Consider the following 22,978-nt stretch of genomic DNA (forward strand, 5'->3'; position numbering starts at 1 on the left):
GAAACGGGCAAATGACCTGTTAGGGTGGTGATATTTTGCAAAGATCAAACAACTGATGGGCACACACAAGTTTTCATGCAAAAACTGAGGAATTTCTTGCAGCAATACAGATAAAGACATTGTACTTCCTGAAAAAGCAAGCAACAGATAATAGCTGCAGGGTGTAGGGGGGGGGGGGGGGGGGGGGGTCAGTGTGGGACTGCATCACACGTTACACCTGGGTAGTTGAAAAGGTATGATGAGGTCACCAAAATAATCCACCAGAAGTTGGGATGGCAACATCAGTTAATGAAAGATTTTCTTCCATACTATGGATTCAATCTTCTCACTGTAGTGGAAAACAAAAAATTCAAAATTTGTTGGAACCATGATGCATACTCTATAAAACAGTCTGTTGTAATTGACCTGACAGAACAGTGATAAATAAAGCTGCAAAAGTCACATTTCCCATAGACATTGCCATAAATCGCAAACCACGTGGCATGAGAAGATGGCCAAATACAGGCATCTGGCAGCTAAGGTTAAAGCTGCGTGGAAACAGAAGTCTGTACATGTTGCCCCCCCCTGTGTTAATACTGGATGCCAGCATTGTCTCAAAACACACTGTGTAAGACTACAGGAGCTAAAACTGCATCCCTTGCTCCATTGTCAACTGCAGAAACAAGTTGTGCTGAATATCTGCAGAACAGTTTGGTGGGTCCATTCTGAGAACATAGTGAATTTAGTGGTAACTTGTTATTTAAACTGTTACCGTTATACCAATAATCAGTGAGCTACTAAATATAATAATATTATCCAAAATGTTTACATTACAAAATGTATCTCCAAGCACAGAAAACTAAGATATCACAATACAATAATTAAATCATAATGCATCTAGGGTTCATAAACACTAACTTGGAACAAAAACAGATATTTAAAACACTTAAATTTTAAACTTAAAATCATAAATATTCTGTGCCCAGAACTTTTAGGTGAATAATACAAACTCAGAAGCAAACAGGAAATCAAACAATCCCAAAATACCCATAGTGACATGACAAAACACAGGTTAAGATTCTGTTGCAAAATTAAGAGTGAACCCAGGCAGACTTACAAAACAAATATTTGAATTCTTTGACAACAGGAATAAAGCTGAGACACACGATTAAATGAAATGGGGAGATAAAAACTGATCTGAAATTGGCAAAAATTACACCAGAAGTTGTGGAAAAACTGTGAAATCTTCAGGTCCAAAATTAACGAATGGCACATTATTATTATTATTATTATTATGGTCATAATAAAAGTAACTACTCACTTTGTGATTGAGGTGTTGAGGTCATTAGAAACAGAAACAAGAATGAAAATATTGCTCAAGTTGCAGACAGTGTCTTTCAAAACCTAACTAGCCAACTCTGTTCCTCATTCCCCTCATTCCACCACTACTCTTTTCTTTTTACTGTCTTCCCCCCCCCCCCCCCTCCTCGCCCTGTGCCCTGCTGTTCTTTTTATTTGCTGATGTTGCTTTATATTAAATCTGTGTTGACTGTAGATCTAAGCTTTTGGGAGTACTCATTTTATGACCCGTTCTTGGTAAACCTGTTGTGTTAATGCTAAATAAATAATCACGATTGTCTTTGTCTGGAAACTAACATACTGTTGAAGAAATAACACTGATAGATGTTGTGCTGCCCATCACGACCAGAGATTACATTGTTGCCAGTGATTTAAATGTCATCTGTAACATCTTAGTTTCCATCGAGACATATAATAAGGGGGGGGGGGGGGGGGGGAAGCGGAACTCTGCTTAGTGTGACTCTTAAGAATGGTGGTTACTGTTGATATTTCGGCTGTTCGTTGATAATTAACATGACAAGCACGTTGAGAATATTTAATATAACAAATCCATTGGGAAAGAGTTCATTGTTACGTTACCCTTTTTTCCTTGCAATCTGGGGACACGAGCAATTTTGCAGCCTCAGTAATTTGGTTTAATGAAAATGCAATCCATAAAGAGAAGACAACTCACTGAAATGTAACTTAGTAAAACTCCCCTTGTCTATGAACTCTGCTTTGAACTTGTTTTGAAAAAAGTGATTTATCAGATTGCACAATTGTGGAAACCAGATGGAGTCATGGCATTTCTTTATGAAATATGAGATAGTTAAACAAGCATAATTTTAGATAATAAAATACTTCTAATTCCATTGTTGGACTGTTTATCTGTGAATGTTGCAAAGTAAAGTATTACTTGTTGATATTTGGAGCATTGGTATGTTGCCTTAAAGTTACAAGTCTCATTTTGATGTAACGTTTGCCTTGCAGGACCCTGGTACTGCGGCCTCAAGTTCCTCCGTGTCTGGCCCTCTGCAGGCCAGTGTGCGCCGCCTGTCGAACGCCCCCAACGGCAGTCTCGGCTTCCTGCCAGGTGGGGCAGCCACTCCCCCACCGCCCACCATCAAGCCCACAGGGTCTCTAGAACTCGGCTGCATGCTCGAGAGGGAGAAAGGTACACTGACAGATGCTCGAGACATTGTGTGGCAAGGTCTCCAGCCTTAGTGATAGAAAATGGAATTCACATAAAAGTAATGGAATCTGTATTATGTTTTAACCCTTTCCACTCCTCTTTTTTCTGACAATTATGTTCTCTACAGCTGCTGTGTATTGTAGTTGTGATGGAGGATTATTGGATGTCTGAAAAAGTCAGAACTGAGAGAAAATATTCTTTAAGAATGGAATTTGGTGTAACCAATGTGCAGCAAGATAGTCGTCACCTGGAACGGTGGTCTGATCATTTAATATTAAAAGACTACGACCAAGGTGTGGACGGTGCCAAGGAATTGACATATCAGACATGATTTAACACACAAATAATTTATTCATAACATACAATACATAACACCAACTACATAAATCCTGCTTCGATTCTTACAATTGCCCAAAATGGGAGGGCTACCACTTTCGAATTGGAAAGGCTTTAATTTAAGAAACCAAAACGCCTATTATAATTTTAAAAAATAATAATAACACAACACATAAGTAAGCACTAAGTGAACACACTCTTAAATCTTTAATTATTAATCACAAAGTATGGGTTTACCACATTTAACTTCTTATTGCAATATAAAACATAAGCACATGAATTCGCAACACAGCGTGGCTTCAAAATTTCTACCTGGACAACCTATGGTCCTAAAACTTTTGTATTACATTCCAGCCAGTCACATTAATAACTTATAAGCACGGTTGGTAAAATACAAACGTTTGCACTATAATCAATTTTAATAATTCACAATCACTCAAAAAACATCATCAGAAGTTCGATACGGAGCATGTAAGCCTGTTTATACAATCTTTCGGACCAAAATGGGCATGAGGGCCACCATAACAGAAGTGCGCTAGTTGCTTTTAGGATCGGTGCTCCCATTAGCTTAATCACTGAGCAGATATTTACTTAAGCGACAGGTAAGATAGTTAATGCAAATAGAAGGTAGTTCTAAAGTTTTTTTTTTCTTCCTCTCTTTTAACAAGGGGGTTTTAGTAAGGTGGAAATTACACTTTGAGGAGAGGCAATAGCAATCTAGCAGGCGCGCCTTCACGAGGACGCCATGCCACTACACACGTACTAAACTAGCTGCGTATCCGCTGTCAAGCCAAACATTAACAACACAGTTCCATATTCCTGACACCCAAATAGTCGGGATCAAAACAAAACCAAAAATCCCAAGGGCGCAAGATCGAGAATAGCTTCAGAACAGATCTTACTTCATGTGGTTGCCTTCACAAATACAGGTATCAAAATGAAAACAAGAATGTGTAGCAACGTTCCCGAATCAGCACAATGTTCTTCTTTAGGTCCCGGTAGCGTTAGACAACGCTGACATGCCAATGTTAACAAACCTCTAAGGCAACACCTTCCAACTGACAAGCCGAAACCAATGTGGCCCCTTATCAGCTCCGTGACAGCACTCGAACCCCCCAACTACTGTCAGTGCAACTCGCTTAGAATAAATACAGCACAAATAGTATGGCGGACACATATACCCAGGGATTAACAGAACACTATACTGAAATAGAATTAACCTTAATAATACAGCACTAGATCTTGGGAGACAAGGAACTAACTCCCCACCCGAAATTCTGCAACCACAGGGTGGGAGGATGAACTACCAAAACACAGAAGTGCAAACATACACAAATAACTACCAAAATACTCCACTACACCGGTTAGCAACGATGCGTGGAGGAATCTGCACTGTCAGAATTGCACCAGTGAACAGAACAGAGGATTGCCACAGCGGTGGCCACAAGGCGGGAAAGACGACTGGATGAACTCAATCCCAAAGGACTATCAAGTTGGAACATTCACACTTCTTTCTCCTTTCCCTGTGTGCACTTCATTGTTTGTCCGGGACTGCTGTGCACAATTCTGATCCGTCCCCAGTCGTCCCGGCAGACACCGACCCAGCCGAACTACTCCCGGACTCAAACCCTCGTTGAACGGCGGCTCCACTGCCCCATGATGGTTACTGTCTGTTTGGCTTCGTCGACGCAGGCGATGATTAGACTGCCATCCGCCTCCTGCGGACAACCAGTGAAGAGCGGACAGAGGGGCCTAACCGGGCTGGCGTTCCTCCACGGGTAGAAGTGCGGGTTCAATAACAACACCCGTACGCCGAAGGCAGGATGTCGACGTCACCAGAGCAGACACGAAGGCCACTGCGCGTGACAACCTCCTCCAGCGTGACCGCGCTCGCCTATAAATAGTACATGCCAAAGAGTCTGCTGCAGTAAACACGTGAGTCGGTCGTGTTACCAACCTACGGTTTCTAAGTACACCAAAGACAGAACTCGCAATCGATAGTGGGTACACTACGGGCAGGAGTTCAGACGAAAAAGCTTCATAAAAGACCAACCCTGAACAACCGCGGAAAAACGAAATAGAAGCGAAGCAATAAAAGACAGCAGTGAGGTGCTAGAACCCGATCGCGCCCAAACACTGTCGATTACCAAAAATATTGGCTCCACACGACGCCCAGGAAACGAGCCGTGGAAAGATGGAAGTACACACGGCTCACACCTAATTTCACCTTTAAATTCAGAGCCATGTTCAATATTATGCTAAGAAATGCTTTAATTTCTACTGATGAAACCTCTTTCCGTAGAGTCACAGTGAATGTTTTGTAGGAAGAGTCGTGTGTTTCGTCTGCTGCATACATTCATGTTGTCACAATTTTGTGAATGATGATCTTGATTTTAGTTGTTGGGTGTTTTTCTGTGCTTGATGTTTGGTCTCTGCAGATATTGTAGGAGATGACATGTTAGGCATGGAGATCTGTGTTAGGCAACAGCCTGCTGCCCATGCAACTGAAATCACCAAGAACTTAAGTATGAGGTGTGAAAGTCTATGTTTGCAAATAACACCACCCATGAAACAGGACTGCAAATATTGGCATTATTATTATTATCTGAGTACTTTTCAGTGAATCCCTTTTGTTGTACAGACTACTCAATCAATCTTCATAAGATTACGATTACCGTCAAAAGAAACCTTCTATTTACGTGCAACAGACTGCACTTTATCATCTCTTGCTCCTTCTTGTTTCTTCTTCTTCTTCTTTTTCTTCTTCTGCTTCTTCTTCACTAGTACCAGATTTTCTGGATCTTATGTTGCTGTCTGAGCATTCTGAGAGGCACATGTGCTTGCAAGCATGTGTGCGCTTGTGGAGACTCAGCAGTGAGGATTCCGATTGCTCCTTTGTGCTCCTCAGATATCAGAAGCACATTGGGTAGCTAGTGAGAAACATACACATGAGCGACACATTCAGCTCAGAAAACTTTCTCTCTCTTCTTGGTATAGGTCTTAAATACTGAAAGATCCACATCTGAATATTATTTCAACCCATATTTTCTCTTCAGGGCGTAACCAACATAGACTGATGGAAAATCTGGTATCTTGGTTTCATTCTTTATAAACAGTTTGTAGGAAACTTTATGGGGTGTTCGTGCTCTGGGACAACTGGTAACTCCTGGAAAGAGATGGGAACTTTTTCATCTGGGAAAAATCCGGAAATTTTTTAGAACTCAAGGACTTTGACTTGTAAGTACGCATACTTTAACAAAGAAATTTACTTTAGCCAGCTACTGCAGAATATTACTGCAGCAGTAAAACATAAATGGGAGAATAACCGGAAAATAAAACTACAGTTGCAAAGAAAATGTGCCGATTAAAACAGCAAAACACAGTGAATGCACAACAAAACGTGTCGGAGACTTTAGGGTGAAGACTACACAATGCTTCACAACAACAAACTGCTTTCAATGAGCGTGATGTTACAACTGTTTACATTTCCAATCTGGTTGATTTTGTGAGTGGTGGTTTGAAAAGTGCTACTTTCAGGTAAATTTCCTTTTCCACGTGCTGAATGATGATATGTATGAGAATGTGTGATGACTTTATAAAATCGTGGAGCATTTGACTCTCAGTCCAAGCTTAACAGTTTGAGGACTAGCCATGCAGAAAAATTTTGGGGCCATAAGATGTGCCGTTTATGCTGCTATTTAAAAATTTATCAGTACGTTTGTGTTTAATATATCTTAAAGAGTAACATATGCTAAAGAAGACATGACATTATACATGACAGCTTAGCTTTTCTTGCTGCTAGAATGTGTGTGTATTAATTTAAACATTTAACTTTTCCTATTTGTGTGTTTATGCTGCTTAAGTCATGGCGCTAGTGGATAACTACATTACGTGTCATATGTTCTGAATATCTGTTGTCATAGGCTGGCGAGATCATGTAGCACGTTCTGTTATTGACGTACAAAAGCACATCGTGCAGTGCCATCTCAATTTAAGTGCTTCAGAAACTACCATACTGTATTAGGTAGAATTTGTCTTTACACTTTTGTAATATTAAAATACACAGTGTACATGTAGCCCTGTATCAAATAATTTTTGAAATGCTTTTTTTTTGTTAGGTTACATTTCGAAAGTATAGGAAAGTTCTACGCCAATGTCTAAAGCTTTTATCATTCAATGGATTGATAAGTTTTACAGCTCCAAGGGAAAGTGTATTGTCACTTAAGACGGAAAAAAATGTGTGTTCACCCAGGATATAGTGTATTTTTGACTGGGATATCCGAGGTAATTTTTTTTTTTTCCCCTTTTCTGTGTATTCAACCAGGCGTACAATTGTGTCAGTAATGATTAAAATAATAAAGTTACTCTACCATTTAAATTTATTCGTGCATAGCACAACATGTTTCTTCCCATTTTACTGTGCTGTGGGATTTTACATATATTTTGAATATTAGTTTTGTGTGTGCGGTTCTGTTCTCAACATATTTTGCTTTCTGCTGCATTCAAAAGTTCACCCACACCATACACAGCATTCAAGGTCTGTGAAACTACAAAATATCAATGATTTAATGTGAGCAAACATACGGCCGCTAGTGTGGCTGTGATCGATCTCACTTAATGTTTTAGTAATGAACACTACTCTGTTGGAGCACCGTAGTAGAGATCGTCGAATGCTCCTTTCATTTCACTGATAACTAATGTGCTAGCAATGTATAATTATTGAACACATCAACATGTAATGCAACTTGAATTCCTGTTCTAAGTTTTCTAACTATTGTTACTGTACCTCTGCATTTGTAAATGCTAGACACCGATGGCAAGCACTTGGGATTCGTGTTCATTACCCAGTATTCAAAAATTCGCAAGCTCGGGTCATAAACAATTTAGAACAGGACTATGTCCACCATATATGTAGATTTAAATAATTTGGGAGTAAGGGAGACCACTCACACAATAGCAGAAGCATTGAGTCATTGTCAGGCTCACAGGGTAAAACAATGAAATTTTGCTAGCTTTCGGAAGAAATAGTTTGATGCATGGGCTCCCCCCCCCCCCCCCCCCCCTCTCCCCTCCGTTTCATATTTTGTCTTACACACATTTTTCAAAATTAAATTTTTGGTAGGAATTCTTCTTAAATCTATGCTTATTATTTATTGAAGCAGCGAAGAGTGAAGAGGTTTGTGTTGGTGTCGTATACCCGAAAAAAATACATGCATGCGCAATGCTTCTGGACATTTCTTGCACTCACACTACACAATTTCTGGAGGGTTGTTTTCCTGATGATACTGGTGGGGAGGAATAAAACTAACAAAACCTGAAAACTATTGCTTATAACAGGCAAAATATTGAAAGAAATAGTGTGGGAAAAGACAGATTGATACTTACCGTAAACAAGACACGTCTAGTTGCAGACAGGTGCAATTACGACGATTACATAAAGCTTTCAGCTACAGCTAGCATCTCGGGTCAGAATGCCGGATTTGGCAGGTGATGTGTCTTTTAATTGTGTCTTGATGTGTCTGTTTTACAGTAAGTAGCACTCTGTCTTTTTCTACATTGTTGATATTTCTACCTGGATATTCCATTGTTTGAAAGAGATAGTGTGTCATACAACACTGAATAGAGCGATTTCTCTGCTTTCCGATGCTATATAATGTCATGTCATCTTGTAACAGAGAAGAAGAAACACTAAGAAGATGCTATAACTGCTCGGTCCGTCTCACAGCTGGCAGTGTAATAAGAGACTTGAAACCTGCAACTAGTTCTGAGTCAGTTGTATAAGCCAATGGATTAAAGTCAGTCTGCTAAAGCTGTGTTTAGCAAGCCATAATTCATACATCTGTAGTGTCTGATTGTGTAGTTTCGTTGTTTCACACAGGTGTCTTACAGTGTATCACTATATTTTCTTGAGAAATGTCAAACCAGAACAATCTCATTCCTTACGCTGAACTTGTTTGAGAAGTAGTTTGCTAAAGTAATATTTGTGATTGTGAGAATACGGGAATATGCAGTTAGTGCAAACAGCAGGCCACAGGAATTTGAAGTTGGCAATTTATGTGCTCTCAATCTGTCAAAATTATTTTGTGAATATGTTCAACATCAGAAATTCAAGGGATTGGGAAGATACTGTTTTCAAAAACACATGCAGTGTGAAATCCATGGGGGAAATGGATAGAAACTTTGCAGTGAGCCGTTGAAGTGGCAGTCTTAATTTAGCAGCAGATTTGAAATGGCTAAGAAGAAAAAATGACTGTGAAACTAGGCTTGAAGAACCATGGGTACATGTATGAATGTAAATATTTCACTCTACAAGCTGGAAAATGGAGTTTTTTCAGCAGTAGGTGAATGAATTTGTTGGAGGTAAGAGATGTTTGTTGTCGTTGTGGTGGTCAGTCCAGAGACTGGCTTGATGCAGCTCTCCATGCTATTCTATTCTGTACAAGCCTCTTCATCTCCGAATAACTAGTGCAACTTGCATCCTTCTGAATCTGCTTAGCGTATTCATCGCTTGGTCTCTCTCTCTGATTTTTATCCTCCACGCTTCCCCGCAATACTAAATTGGTGATACCTTGATGCCTCAGAATGTGTCCTACCAACCGATCCCTTCTTTTAGTCAAGTTGTGCCACAAACTTCTCTTCTCCCTAATTCTATTCACTATCTCCTCATTAGTTACATGATCTACCCATCTAATCTTCAGCATTCTTCTGTAGAACCAAGTTTCGAAAGCTTCTATTCTCTTCTTGTATAATCTGTTTATCGTCCACATTTTACTTCCATACATGGTTACGCTCCATACATATATTTTCAGAAAAGAATTCCTAAAAATTAAATCTATACTTGATGTTAACAAATTTCTCTTCTTCAGAAACACTTTCCTTGCCATTGCCTGTCTACATTTTATATCCTCTCTACTCCGACCATCATCCGTTATTTTGCTCCCCAAATAACAAACTCATTTACTACTGTAAGTGTCTCATTTCCTAATCTAATGTCATCAGCATCACCCGATTTAATTTGACTACATTCCATTATCCTCGTTTTGCTTTTGATGACGTTCATCTGGTATCCTCCTTTCAAGACAATGCCCACTCTGTTCAGCTGCTCTTCCAGGTGCTGTGCTGTCTCTGACAGAATTACAATGTCATCAGTAAACCTCAGAGTTTTTATTTCTTCTCCATGGATTTTAATTTCTACTCCAAATTTTTCTTTCCTTTCCTTTACTGCTTGCTCAATATACAGATTGAATAACATCAGGGATAGGTTACAACCCTGTCTCACTCCCTTCTCATCCACTGCTTCCCTCTCAGCCCCTTGTCTCTTATAACTGCCATCTGGTTTCTGTACAAATGGTAAATAGCCTTTCGCTCCCTGTATTTTACCCCTGCCACCTTCAGAATCTGAAAGAGAGTATTTCATTCAGCATTATCAAAAGCTTTCTCTAAATCTACAAATGCCAGAAACTTAGGTTTGCCTTTCCTTAACCTATCTCCTAAGATAAGTCGTAGGGTCAGTATTGCCTCACGTGTTCCAACATTTCTACGGAGTCCAAACTGATTTTCCCTGTGGTTGGCTTCGGCCGCAATGGCCTTGCCGCAGTGGATACAGCGGTTCCCATGAGATCACCGAAGTTAAGTGCTGTAGGGCGTGGCTGGCACTTGGATGGGTGACCACCCAGGCCGCCATGTGCTGTTGCCATTTTTCGGGGTCACTCAGCCTTGTGATGCCAATTGAGGAGCTAATCGATCGAATAGTAGTGGCTCCAGTCAAAGAAAACTATCATAACGACCGGGAGAGTGGTGTGCTGACCACACGCCCCTCCTATCTGCATCCTCCACCGAGGATGACACGGTCGGATGGTCCCGATGGGACACTTGTGACCTGAAGATGGAGTGCTTTTGGCTTGTGCCAGTTTTTTCATTCATCTGTAAAGAATTTGTGTTAGTGTTTTGCAGATGTGACTTATTAAACTGATAGTTCAGTAATTTTCACACCTGGCAACACCTGTTTTCTTTGGGATTGGAATTATTATATTCTTCTTGAAATGTGAGGGTATTTCACCTGTCTCATACGTCTTGCTCACCAGATGGAAGACTTTTGTTATGACCGGTTCTCCCAAGGCTATCAGTAGTTCTAATGGAATATTGTCTACTCCTGGAGCATTGTTTCGACTTAGGTCTTTCAGTGTTCTGTCAAATTCTTTACCCAGTATCATATCTCTCATTTCATCTTCATCTATGTCCTCTTCCATTTTCATAATATTGCCCTCAAGTACATCGCCCTTGTATAGATCCTCTATATACTCCTTCCACCTTTCTGCTTTCCCTTCTTTGCTTAGAACTGGGTTTCCATCTGAGCTCTTGATATTCATACAGGTGGTTCTCTTTTCTCCAAAGGTCTCTTAATTTTCCGGTAGGCAGTATCATCTTGTCCCTAGTGATACATGTGTCTACATCCGTACATTTGACCTCTAGCCATCCCTGCTTAACCATTTTGCACTTCCTGTCGATCTCATTTTTGAGATGTTTGTTTTCCTTTTGGCCACTTCATTTACTGCATTTTTATATTTTCTCCTTTCATCAATTAAATAAAATATTTCTTCTTTTTCTCTACTTCATACTCTGCTGCTTTCATTATTCCATCTTTCCAAGCTACCCATTCTTCTTCTACTGTATTTCCTTCTCTGTTCTTGTCAATCATTCCCTGATACTCTCTTTAAAACACTCTCTAACCTCTGGTTCTTTCAGTTTATCCAGGCCTCATCTCCTTAAATTCCTACCATTTTTGAGTTTCTACAGTTCATAACCAATAAATTGTGATCAGTGTCCACACCTGCCCCGGAAATGTCTTACAATTTAAAACCTGGTTCCTAAATCTCTGTCTTACCATTACATAACCTGTCTGAAACCTTTCAGTGTCTCCAGGCCCCTTCCATGTGTACAGCCTTTTTTCATGATTCTTAAACTAAGTTTTAGCTATGATTAAGTTACGTTCTGTGCAAAATTCTACCAGGCGGCTTCCCCTTTCATTCCCTATCCCCAGTCTATATTGACCTACTACTTTTTCTAACTACTGTTGTAGGCGTGGGCTTTGTGTCTATCTTGGCTACAATAATGCATTCACTATGCTGTTCATAGTAGCTTATCTGCATTCCTATTATTTTTTAATTCATTATTAAACCTACTCCTGCATTACCCCTATTTGATTTTGTGTTTATAACCCTGTATTCACCTGACCAAAAATCTTGTTCCTCCTGCCACCAGACTTCACTAATTCTAACTTTATCTAACTTCAACCTATCCATTTCCCCTTGTAAATTTTCTGACGTACCTGCCTGATTAAGGGATCTGACATTCCACACTCTGATCTGCAGAACGCCAGTTTTGTTTCTGCTGATGATGAAGCCCTCCTGAGTAGTTCCTGCCCGGAGACCTGAATGGGGGACTATTTTACCTCCGCAGTATTTTGCCCAAGAGGACGCCATAATCATTTAACCATGCAGTAAAGGTGCACACCGTTGGGAAAAATTATGGCTATAGTTTTCCCTTCCCTTCAGCCATTATGAGTACCAGCACAGCAAGGCCATTTTGGTTGATGTAAAAAGGCCAGATCAGTCGATCATCGAGACTGTTGCCCCCGCAACTACAGGAAAGGCTGCTGCCCCTCTTCAGGATCCACCTGTTTGTCTGGCCTCTCAACAGATACCCGTCCATTGCGGTTGCACCTATGGTATGACTATCTGTATAGCTGAGGCACACAAGCCTCCCCACCAATGGCAAGGTCCGTGGTTCATGTGTTTAATGGTGGTAAACAGCATTAGAGTCAGATTATAATTTCTGAGTTGCAACTGTATATTTAAGAAAGTAATAAATTTTGTGGTACGGTGATGAGCAACTAGCTGGAAAGGATTTTGTCATATTAACCGATGTGATGACTGACAGAACTGGTTGTGGTGTTGTTGTTGTGCTGCTGTAGAAATGTGAAGCTTGGAATGAGCAACAACTTTTTGTAGCAGGTATAAAGCATCTCGATACAGCAACTTCTACGCAATGTGCTCATGCAATATTGGTTGCTCTGCAAGATCATAACCTTCAGTATGACATTGTAAAGGTGCTGGCCACAGAAAAACGTGAACTTTTGAAATGCCCGATGAAAATAAAAAAGTCACAAAAAGTGATAACAGCAACTGAACCACAACAAATTGCCTTTTAAAAGACAGTAATCCAAATAATCAATGTTTGAAAACTACATCCTGTAGTTGGCATCCTGTATGCATTCTTCCAATCTGCTCTTGAGGTTTCTCATTGATTGCTGCAGCATCTCAGCAGGGATACCACAAATTTTGTTTCAGTTCATCCAGTGTCTTGGCCAAGTTATTTCGACCTGACTCTTAAGTTTCCCCACAAGAAAAAATCACAAATAGGGAAATAGTGTTCTTGGGGGGCAACAGAATGCCACTGAATCTCCAAATGACATGGTTAACGATTAATTCTTGCACAATTGCCATTGGACCATCCTGTTGAAACCAGATTTTATGAAGTCGTGGAATACTGTTCAATGCAGATGCAACTTCTCATCATACCAATCTGAAGTGACAATAACTGTGATTGGCTCTTCATTTCTAAAAAGTGCCATCCAGTGAGAAACTACACACCGTACTGTCACCTGCCGACATGTAAAGCCATTCGTGAAGTTCATTAGGGTTGCCTGCCCAGTAACTGTAGTTATGCTTGCTCATGTAACCTGTGAAATGAAAACGGGCCTCATGATATTTACAGCTTGCCCAGAAATCCACTGTCCTCATATGTATTTGTCATAATTTGCTGACAGAATTCTAATTGCAGTTGTTGATTGTTCTCCAGTTCTTGCATAACCTATGTCTTACACAGGTGGACTTTTAAATCTTAATGCAGAATATGAGGAACACACTCTTGGGACGCTGTCTGCAGCTGCTTGCTTGTGAACTGAATCCCATGGGCTCCATAAGACTGAAACCCATATAGCTTTATTGTTCTGTGGAGCATGAACACTTCTTGGTCATTCTGGTGGTTTCTTTTTGAGAGCAGATTCAGTCTCTTCAAAATTTTTGCTTGTGTCTAGGGAACTCAACCGTGCTGCCGTAACTTGAAAAAAAATGTTGGATCTGCATCTCCACACTTTCGAAACTATTATTGCTTGTTGTTGTTGTGGTCTTCAGTCCTGAGACTGGTTTGATGCAGCTCTCCATGCTACTCTATCCTGTGCAAGCTTTTTCATCTCCCAGTACCTACTGCAACCTACATCCTTCTGAATCTGCTTAGTGTATTCATCTCTTGGTCTCCCCCTACGATTTTTACCCTCCACGCTGCCCTCCAATACTAAATTGGTGATCCCTTGATGCCTCAGAACATGTCCTACCAACCGATCCCTTCTTCTGGTCAAGTTGTGCCACAAACTTCTCTTCTCCCCAATCCTATTCAATACTTCCTCATTAGTTATGTGATCTACCCATCTAATCTTCAGCATTCTTCTGTAGCACCACATTTCGAAAGCTTCTATTCTCTTCTTGTCCAAACTATTTATCGTCCATGTTTCACTTCCATACATGGCTACACTCCATACGAATACTTTCAGAAATGACTTCCTGACACTTAAATCAATACTGGATGTTAACAAATTTTTCTTCTTCAGAAACGCTTTCCTTGCCATTGCCAGCCTACATTTTATATCCTCTCTACTTCGACCATCATCAGTTATTTTGCTCCCCAAATAGCAAAACTCCTTTACTACTTTAAGTGTCTCATTTCCTAATCTAATTCCCTCAGCATCACCCGACTTAATTAGACTACATTCCATTATCCTTGTTTTGCTTTTGTTGATGTTCATCTTATATATATTATTATATATATATATATTATTGCTTGTGTAAAACATTTTCATGGCAAAAGCATGCTGTGTGCCATTCTACTGATCCACGATTATTAAATGGCAATATTGTTTACGGCCAAGATCCCTGTTCTGCAGTTATGCCAACTGATAAGCTGGCACTACACGTTTCAAAAGTGCCCATTTTTCTGTCACTCTGTATATGAACAATTGTGTCAGCTCTTCAAAAACAGTTATGGGAGAGTTTAATGATAGGTGACTTTAATTGCAAATATAAAATGGAAACACACACACACACACACACACACACACACACACACACACACACACACACAGATGTATTTTATGTTGGATAGCTGAAGTTCCTCGAACATCCCGTACAAAGATGGATTTACAGAGACTAGTTGCAAACAGTTTTTGAAAGTAATTTTTGAAACTGAACACTGAATAGAATGTTACCCAGAAAAAAAACAGAGGAAGGTGGTGCAGTGGTTAGCCCACTGGACTCGCATTCGGGAGGCCAACAGTTCAATCCCGTGTCCGGCCATCCTGATTTAGGTTTTCCGTGATTTCCCTAAGTCACTCCAGGCAAATGCCAGGATGGTTCCTTTGAAAGGGCACGGCCGACTTCCTTGCCTAATCCGATGAGACCGATAACCTCACATTTTGGTCTCTTCCCTCAAACAACCCAACCCCAACCCAGAACACAAGAATCGGAAAGTATTTGTATTTGCAGGGTTTGAAGCAGAGGAGGAGGGATCTGAAGGTGTTTCCTTTTCACACTTACGTGGCAGAATGCTTTGAAGAAATAGTGGAGTTCCTTCACGATTATGGTATGCGAGAATTAGCAGATGCAGGAATTTGAATATGTTAATTTATTTTCTGAAAAGGAATCAATTCAGTGCTTGTGGAGATCATGTTTGTTAAAGAACATGCTAGTGAGTTAATGAATACCGTTGTAGCCTCAGTCTTCAAAATACCCTTCTTCTATGAACACGCTTCCAATTTAAAGCAGCTCAAAGATGGCTACGTTATTGTGAGGCAAATGATTTTTTTTGTGCAAGTTTTTTTAAGAACAGACAAAAATAAGTTAGGTAGAACTGAAGGAAACACTGTAACACTCTGGGTTGCACCTTCAAACTAGACTGGCAACTCTTATGGCCACATATCATGCAAATCTGTGTTCACAACCATAAGTTATCGTTTCAGTTCCTAGATGATGATGATGATGATGATGATGATGATGACTTCTATGAATGCTGACAAAGCAGTGTGTTCATCATGGGGGCACCTGGAATGCTACATCTTACCAGTGTAGATGTTTTTGAGAAATTTTTATCCTTTCAAAATTTAGTGGAAAAGGAACTTTTTGTGTTAGAAGGAAATGTAGAGCTTGTCAAATGTATCTTGTTTAATTGATTAGGTGTAATGGAGCTGTTTCTTTTTTCCCCAAATGTGTAAATAAATGTGACGTGTAATGCCTAATAAATATAATGTGTTTGGTAAATGACGTTATATTTTCATTTTCAACATAAAACTGAAAAAGAAAGAAAAATTACTCAAATAAAGAATAAATTTAAAAAATAAGCTGTCAAAAAATGACATCAAAACTGGCCATGAATAAAAAGATATTTACCAGCCTCTAATTTTTGAAGTACTTCTTTCTCAGCTATAACTTGTAGTTTGATAACTACTGATCACTTGAGAATTAAAGGTTCTTTCTACAAAGATAGTACAGAATGGATAACTTGCCATATATTTGTGTCTCATCATCACACAGTCCCTCTTATGTGCGTCTGCAGAACACCATATCTTCCTTTGGCTCTAGTAGACTAGTGATGTTAAAAGGAGAACAGATAAAAGTTGTAGATATGGAAAGACCGTTGACTACGTACACTGAACATCACAAACATTGTGCACATTGCCATCACGGCCACAGGGGAAAGTCCTAATGATGTACTTTTGGATGTTCAGCGGAGTAGTTTTTAACTCATAAAATCGTCAGGTGTCTGACCGGGTCGCACTGTAATTACTGCACGATATTTGAGCAAACAGACTCATGGCCATTTTCAGGTGGTCTCTGATGACTGCTGTTCTCCTGCTGTCAGTGTCCTAAATATGCTGGTTGATATGCCCTCTGCCACATAGCACAGACACTGGAGACCAGAGTTTGGAGCCGGGTGCCACTACTTCACCACTGCCACCATCCACTACGGCGACTGTATGGGTAATGATAGGACTGGAGTGATGGAGAAGTTAACAGACAGCATATATAGGCTGCCAATAGGAATGGAGCATTAGTCATCAGGGGCCACCTGGAGATGGCAACGAATCTGTCTACTGAAATAACTTGGAGTAATTACGGTGTGATCCGGCCGGAAATCTGAGAGTTCTGCAAGTTAGGAATATCCCTGGAATACATCAGACAGCTTAACTGTGTTGTTGTTTCCATTTTCTTACACAACATTTCATTAACCGACACAGCTATCTTCTTCAGTTACTGTCTGGTCTCTAACTACACTGTGAAGTACAGGATGAGTTCCATATGTAATGAGATCAGTTTTTTGTGGTGTGACAATTCACTGCAGTTCATCCTAACTTTCTGTGCTAGGCAGATGGTGTGTGTTAGCTTCAAAAAGTGCCTGTTTCCAGTGCCTTTGAGCTGTCAGTCAGGATGTGCTTTCGCATAATCCTGTTTTTAGGTTATGTAACGTGGTGAGATGGATCATTCCTGTGGAGCAGCATTATGCTATCAAATTTTGTCACACTCGGGAAGTTCACCACTGAAATGTTTCCATTAATGCAACAGGCCATTGGGAGTGATTGCTTGTCCAAGTTATTTGAGGAGGGTCAAAAGAATACCTCTGATGAACCCTGTAGTGGATGTCTGTCAACCTCCTGAATTGACAAAAAGGTGATGGATGTCATGATTGATTTAATTATGGTGAACAGTTAAGCCTTCAGCTGACCACAGAAATTGTAACCATAATGAAAATTGTAGCTGAATATTTGAGCACAAAAAAGGTGTGCAGCAAACTGATCACAAAAGTGTTGACCGACCAATAAAAGGAAGTGTGAGTGTGCTGATGCTCTCTTGGAAATGTGTGAAAATGTTCCATATTTTTTAAATTCTGTTATCACTATGAATGAGACAGATTTTTGAGTTTGACCCTTAAACAAAAAAGCAGACTTCAGAGTTCAACACCACAGTCTTCCCGCCTCGAGGAGGCACGTGTGAGCAAATCCGGCATGAAAACTGTGTTGATTATCTTTTTAGTTGCCAGAACCATTGTGAACACAGCTTCCTGCTTGAAAGTGATCAGAAGTCCAAAAAGTAGGTTTACGTACTGCTGAAGTGACATAAAGGAGGAGTGGAAACAGCCCCATGGCTATGTACCAAGCCACAGTGCCTTCATTGTCATAGAATTTCTGTCCAGGACCCACATCCTATTGCTTACCACCCTTCCTACAGTTTTAACCTGACTACCATACTTTTTCTTTTCTTTTCTTTTTCTTTTCTTTTCTTTTCTTTTTCTTTTCTTTTCTTTTTCTTTTTTTTCCGCCCTTTTTTCCCTTCCCTTCCCTTCCCTTCCCTTCCCTTCCCTCCCTTAAAGTGCCTGAAAGGGAAGCACTGGGACGCAGTTGAAAATGTCTAGGCTGATGTTACACCAACTCTAAAGGGCATCATGGAGAAGACTTTCCAGGATGCCTTTCTGCATGGAAACATCATCTCCAGAATGTATTGATGCAGAAGGACACTATTTTGATAATTTTTTACTAATTTTACAAATATGTTCAATAAATTATATTTTGTGAATTTGATTGTGTTACTTGTGGACCCCATGTTATATCAGTGGTCGCATCACTATTTACAGCATAGGTGGACTCTCCCTACCCATACAACGTTTGATGTTTGTTGTTAGAAGCCCACACTGTTGCTCTGCGAAATGCACATTCTCTGTGTTTTCGAGATCTGTTGGACAAGTTGGCCAGCAGTAAATTGACCACACCGAGAAAACTTGAGAGGTTGCAGTTAGTCCTGTTTGGTAGTGTTGCAAATGAAATATAATATGTCATTTTCCAGCAGTCTAAATCAGTAACACACTGAGGAGGGAATAATTTGGGCACACGGTACTGTAAATAACGTCAAGAAGGCACAATACACCGACATTGTTGAAAGATATTCTCCATAGAAACTGAATAAGAGAAAGTTGTCTGGTATTTATACAGTTGAAGATTTCCTGTGGAGAGCTTTGTAGATTTTGTTGCGTTCCTCCCCCCCCCCCCCCCCCCCCTCCCCCCCCCAATAAATGTTCCATTGAATGTTTATGATCTTCTTTATTGTGCAAATTGAAATACAGTGCTTGTACACAAAAATGTGCAGTAAATTTTCACACTACAGGCAACACTGAGTTCACTGTTTGTCAAAGAGTGTTGTTTTTGCTGACAGGCATGATACACCTGACAGAAATGCCAAAATTCACTGGCAGCAACTTCTGCTTGTAGGCTCCCGATGTAGGATGGTTCTTGACATCTGCAAGAATTAATAGTAAGAATATGCCAATAATGTACCTGTTTCATCACAATTGAACAGAACGTGGATGGTAACGAAAAGCTGATATTCAGTCTGTAGAAAATAAGCCTTAGGGCACAGAAATTTTTTCCATAATTTTGTTTATGAATATTATTCTGGCCATTTACAGCTTGATTATAGACAGAGTGATCTAAACTATTCTGATTCTTAGTGAGGTTTAAAATGACTGTTACAATATCATTCACATCAGGAGTGGATACTGTACTTCACAGCTAACTTGGTGCTTATGAAAAACACTCCCTCGTTACTCTTATGGTAGCAGAAAGCTCGTAATGTGGAAGATAAAAGCAGTTGTAATGTATGTGTGGAACAAGCTTTCTGGAATAAAAAAAATTACATGTGGTATTTGTAAACAAAAAGATTTGGTCATATTTACCAAGTGTAGATGTCTCTTTGGTACATTCAAAATGCAAAATTTTAACTAATATACAATAATCAAGAGACAAAGTCTATACTGAAGCTCTACGCTGATGCACAAGTGGCTGCCAAAGAAACAGATGTGCTGTGGACAACATGTTTACACTAAGAATTCTGTATGAGAAGAAATATATGAATGTGATTACAAACTGTGTGCACTGTTGACTTTAAACAAGCCTTAGACAGTGTAAATGGATACTGTTTGTGGTGGACTGTGAGAGAATTCAGAATTTCACAAAAATGTAAAAATACTTAAAATATGCACAGAAAATGTCATGTGTTGTTGTTGTGGTCTTCAGTCCTGAGACTGGTTTGATGCAGCTCTCCATGCTACTCTATCCTGTGCAAGCTTCTTCATGTCATAGGATCACCATTAAAATTTTCTTTATAGGCATAGACACGTTCACAGTACCAGGTAGAAGGACTGGTGGAGCGCGTAAACACGTTCAGAGCACACAAGGACAGGTACAAAGGCATGCTCGTTAACATGTCTAGAGCAGTTAAAGGGTTAACACCCATTTTAGTCTCAACAAAGAGAAGACTTTATAATCAGTTCTTTTTGTTCTAGTACCAGAAAAAATGATTCCAGCACATTAGACATATAAACAAAGGACAGAATTGACAAACATGATTAGATTATTGATTTATGCTGATGAGCTGGTTCTCTTAGGAGACAGCAGAAGAGAGGTTATAGTTCTCACACAACTGTTAATCAAGAGCCTCAGAGGAACTGGCTTCTAATGAAGTGTGAGCAAAACAATTTTGTGCTCACCCGTACTCCCGTACTTCATTATCATTTGAAAGTCCAAACAGAAATTTTGGGAATGGTAATTTGAAGCAAAACAGTGGGGTAAACACACCTTATGAAATGTCTACCTTAAGAGCTATGAGAAATTATTCAATAGTAGAGATATTTAACAGTAGCAAAGGTTGTAAAGTATACCCTGGATATTTTTTCTTGTTTTGGTCTATACTACCACTTCTCCAAATATGGAAAGCAAAGAGCTTGCAGTAGAAGAAATTTATTTCACAGTGTGGAAGATTAAGAAGTGGCCATAGCTATTCAGGTATGCATTTTGGAGCCCAAATTTACTAGTCTTTTTTGCTTCAAATGATCAATGCTATCACAGCCCTGAATGTATACATTCCATCTGAGACACCCTGAGTATAAAGACTATATATAAATTCCTGACATCTTCTCAAATTACAATACGGCCCTTATCAATAATGTCAAGATATTCTTGTTTTTAGAGGACAGTTATTTAAGAACATATTTTTAACAATTGTTTGGAAAGTATTGCATTTGTAATTTGTATGAATGTGTGGTATTTCTCCTATCAAATGCCAAATAAAATGAAATAAAAATAAAACGGTACTTTCAGGTGAGGCCTTTAGCTGTTTCTGGTTATTATTTTTATGTGCAATTTATCATCATCATCATCATCATCAACTATCTATCTCCAGTTACCTGAGTGTGGTGTAAGAGTGATTTCTACGTTTGTCTCTTGAGGTACATTTCTTTGACTTCCAGATCTGTTTCCTAATATGGCTTCTAGATCTGATGCTTTAAAGTTCCTTTTTGAGCCATTTTCTTTCCATTCTTGTTTATCCATCCTATTCACATATCCAAACCCTTTCAACCTGGATATTCTTATGCCTTCATGTAATGGTTGCTTATCCCATGCTTCTTGGCAGATATTTTTATTCCAGACCTTATCCTTTCGTATTTGTTGAAGCACTGAGCCTGAGAACTTCATTTCTGCAGCATGGAGTCTGCCACTGACTATTCTTGATTGGACAGGTGGTCTGAAAATTGTGTCCACGTTCTGTTTATTAGATTCTCAATGTTTGATTTCATAGCTTATGACTGAGTGCATATGGGAATAGCACTTAGTTAAAGGGTACTATCTGTTACTGATGACTCTAAGAGTGTAATGTGTGAGCTTGGATAAATGTTGTTTGTTGGACCACAAAAACCTTACTTACTTCCATAACACTGCTATACTCACATCTACATCCACAGTTCTCAAGTCATCTTACAGTGTATGGTGGACTGTATTTCTGCTACCACAGTCATGTACCCCTTTTCCTGTTCCATTCACAAATGGTATGCCAAGAACAGCTGCCAATAAATCTGCTTGTGGCATCTAATTTCCATGATTTTCTTGTGGTAATTTTGTGACACACTTGTGCGAATGTGCATTCTCAAAAATTGAACAGTAAATTTTTCCTTGGTGAACAACACTTCTCTTGTAGTGTCTGTCACTAGGGCTTGTCGCGTATCTCTCTAATGCTTGCCAAACAAACCCATAGTAAAATACACACCTCTTATTTGTGTCCTTTACTAATCCAAACTGACAATGGAGCCAGAAAGACGAGCAGTATGTCAAGGTTGGTCAGACATGTGTTATGCAAGTAATGCCTTTTGTGGATGAGATATATATCCTTTGGATTCTGCTAACAAGTCAGAGTGTAGCTTCTACTTCCCTTAAGGGAGTATGAGTGGCCTATCCCGTAAATGTTAAATTTGGTAATATTGTGACTCGTTTTCGTAAGAACTGCTTCATGCAACGTGGTGAAACTCTTGCAGGTTATTTGTACATGCTTCATGTACTCATTCTCCTAGCTAGTTTGAAGTACATATTCCAGGAGTCAGAATAGAATTTTTCTGTTTTATTTTTCTTGTTACATGTTTTACTTAAATTTTTGTGCATATTATTGGTAATATACAGATGATGCCTACCATTCTACACATATATAACAACAAAAATAATCATATATAAAAACAAAGATGAGGTGACTTACCGAACAAAAGCGCTGGCAGGTCGATAGACACACAAACAAACACAAACACACACACAAAATTCAAGCTTTCGCAACAAACTGTTGCCTCATCAGGAAAGAGGGAAGGAGAGGGGAAGACGAAAGGAAGTGGGTTTTAAGGGAGAGGGTAAGGAGTCATTCCAATCCCGGGAGCGGAAAGACTTACCTTAGGGGGAAAAAAGGACAGGTATACACTCGCACACACGCACATATCCATCCACACATACAGACACAAGCAGACATATTTATGTCTGCTTGTGTCTGTATGTGTGGATGGATATGTGCGTGTGTGCGAGTGTATACCTGTCCTTTTTTCCCCCTAAGGTAAGTCTTTCCGCTCCCGGGATTGGAATGACTCCTTACCCTCTCCCTTAAAACCCACTTCCTTTCGTCTTCCCCTCTCCTTCCCTCTTTCCTGATGAGGCAACAGTTTGTT

At 39.7% G+C, this 22,978-nt stretch overlaps 1 protein-coding gene and 1 pseudogene across 1 annotated transcript in view; both read left to right on the forward strand.

The window, feature by feature from the left end:
• Positions 1–22,978, forward strand: part of LOC126424585 (pecanex-like protein 1) — a 273,094-nt gene that overhangs the window by 33,774 nt on the left and 216,342 nt on the right. Inside the window, exon 6 of the mRNA XM_050087327.1 lies at positions 2,308–2,491. Within this exon, the coding sequence (XP_049943284.1) occupies positions 2,308–2,491 (184 nt within the window). The remainder of the gene's footprint in view (positions 1–2,307; positions 2,492–22,978) is intronic.
• On the forward strand, positions 10,424–10,541 carry LOC126425579 (5S ribosomal RNA; annotated as a pseudogene).

Source organism: Schistocerca serialis, chromosome 10 (assembly GCF_023864345.2).
Source record: "Schistocerca serialis cubense isolate TAMUIC-IGC-003099 chromosome 10, iqSchSeri2.2, whole genome shotgun sequence".
Taxonomy (NCBI): domain Eukaryota; kingdom Metazoa; phylum Arthropoda; class Insecta; order Orthoptera; family Acrididae; genus Schistocerca; species Schistocerca serialis.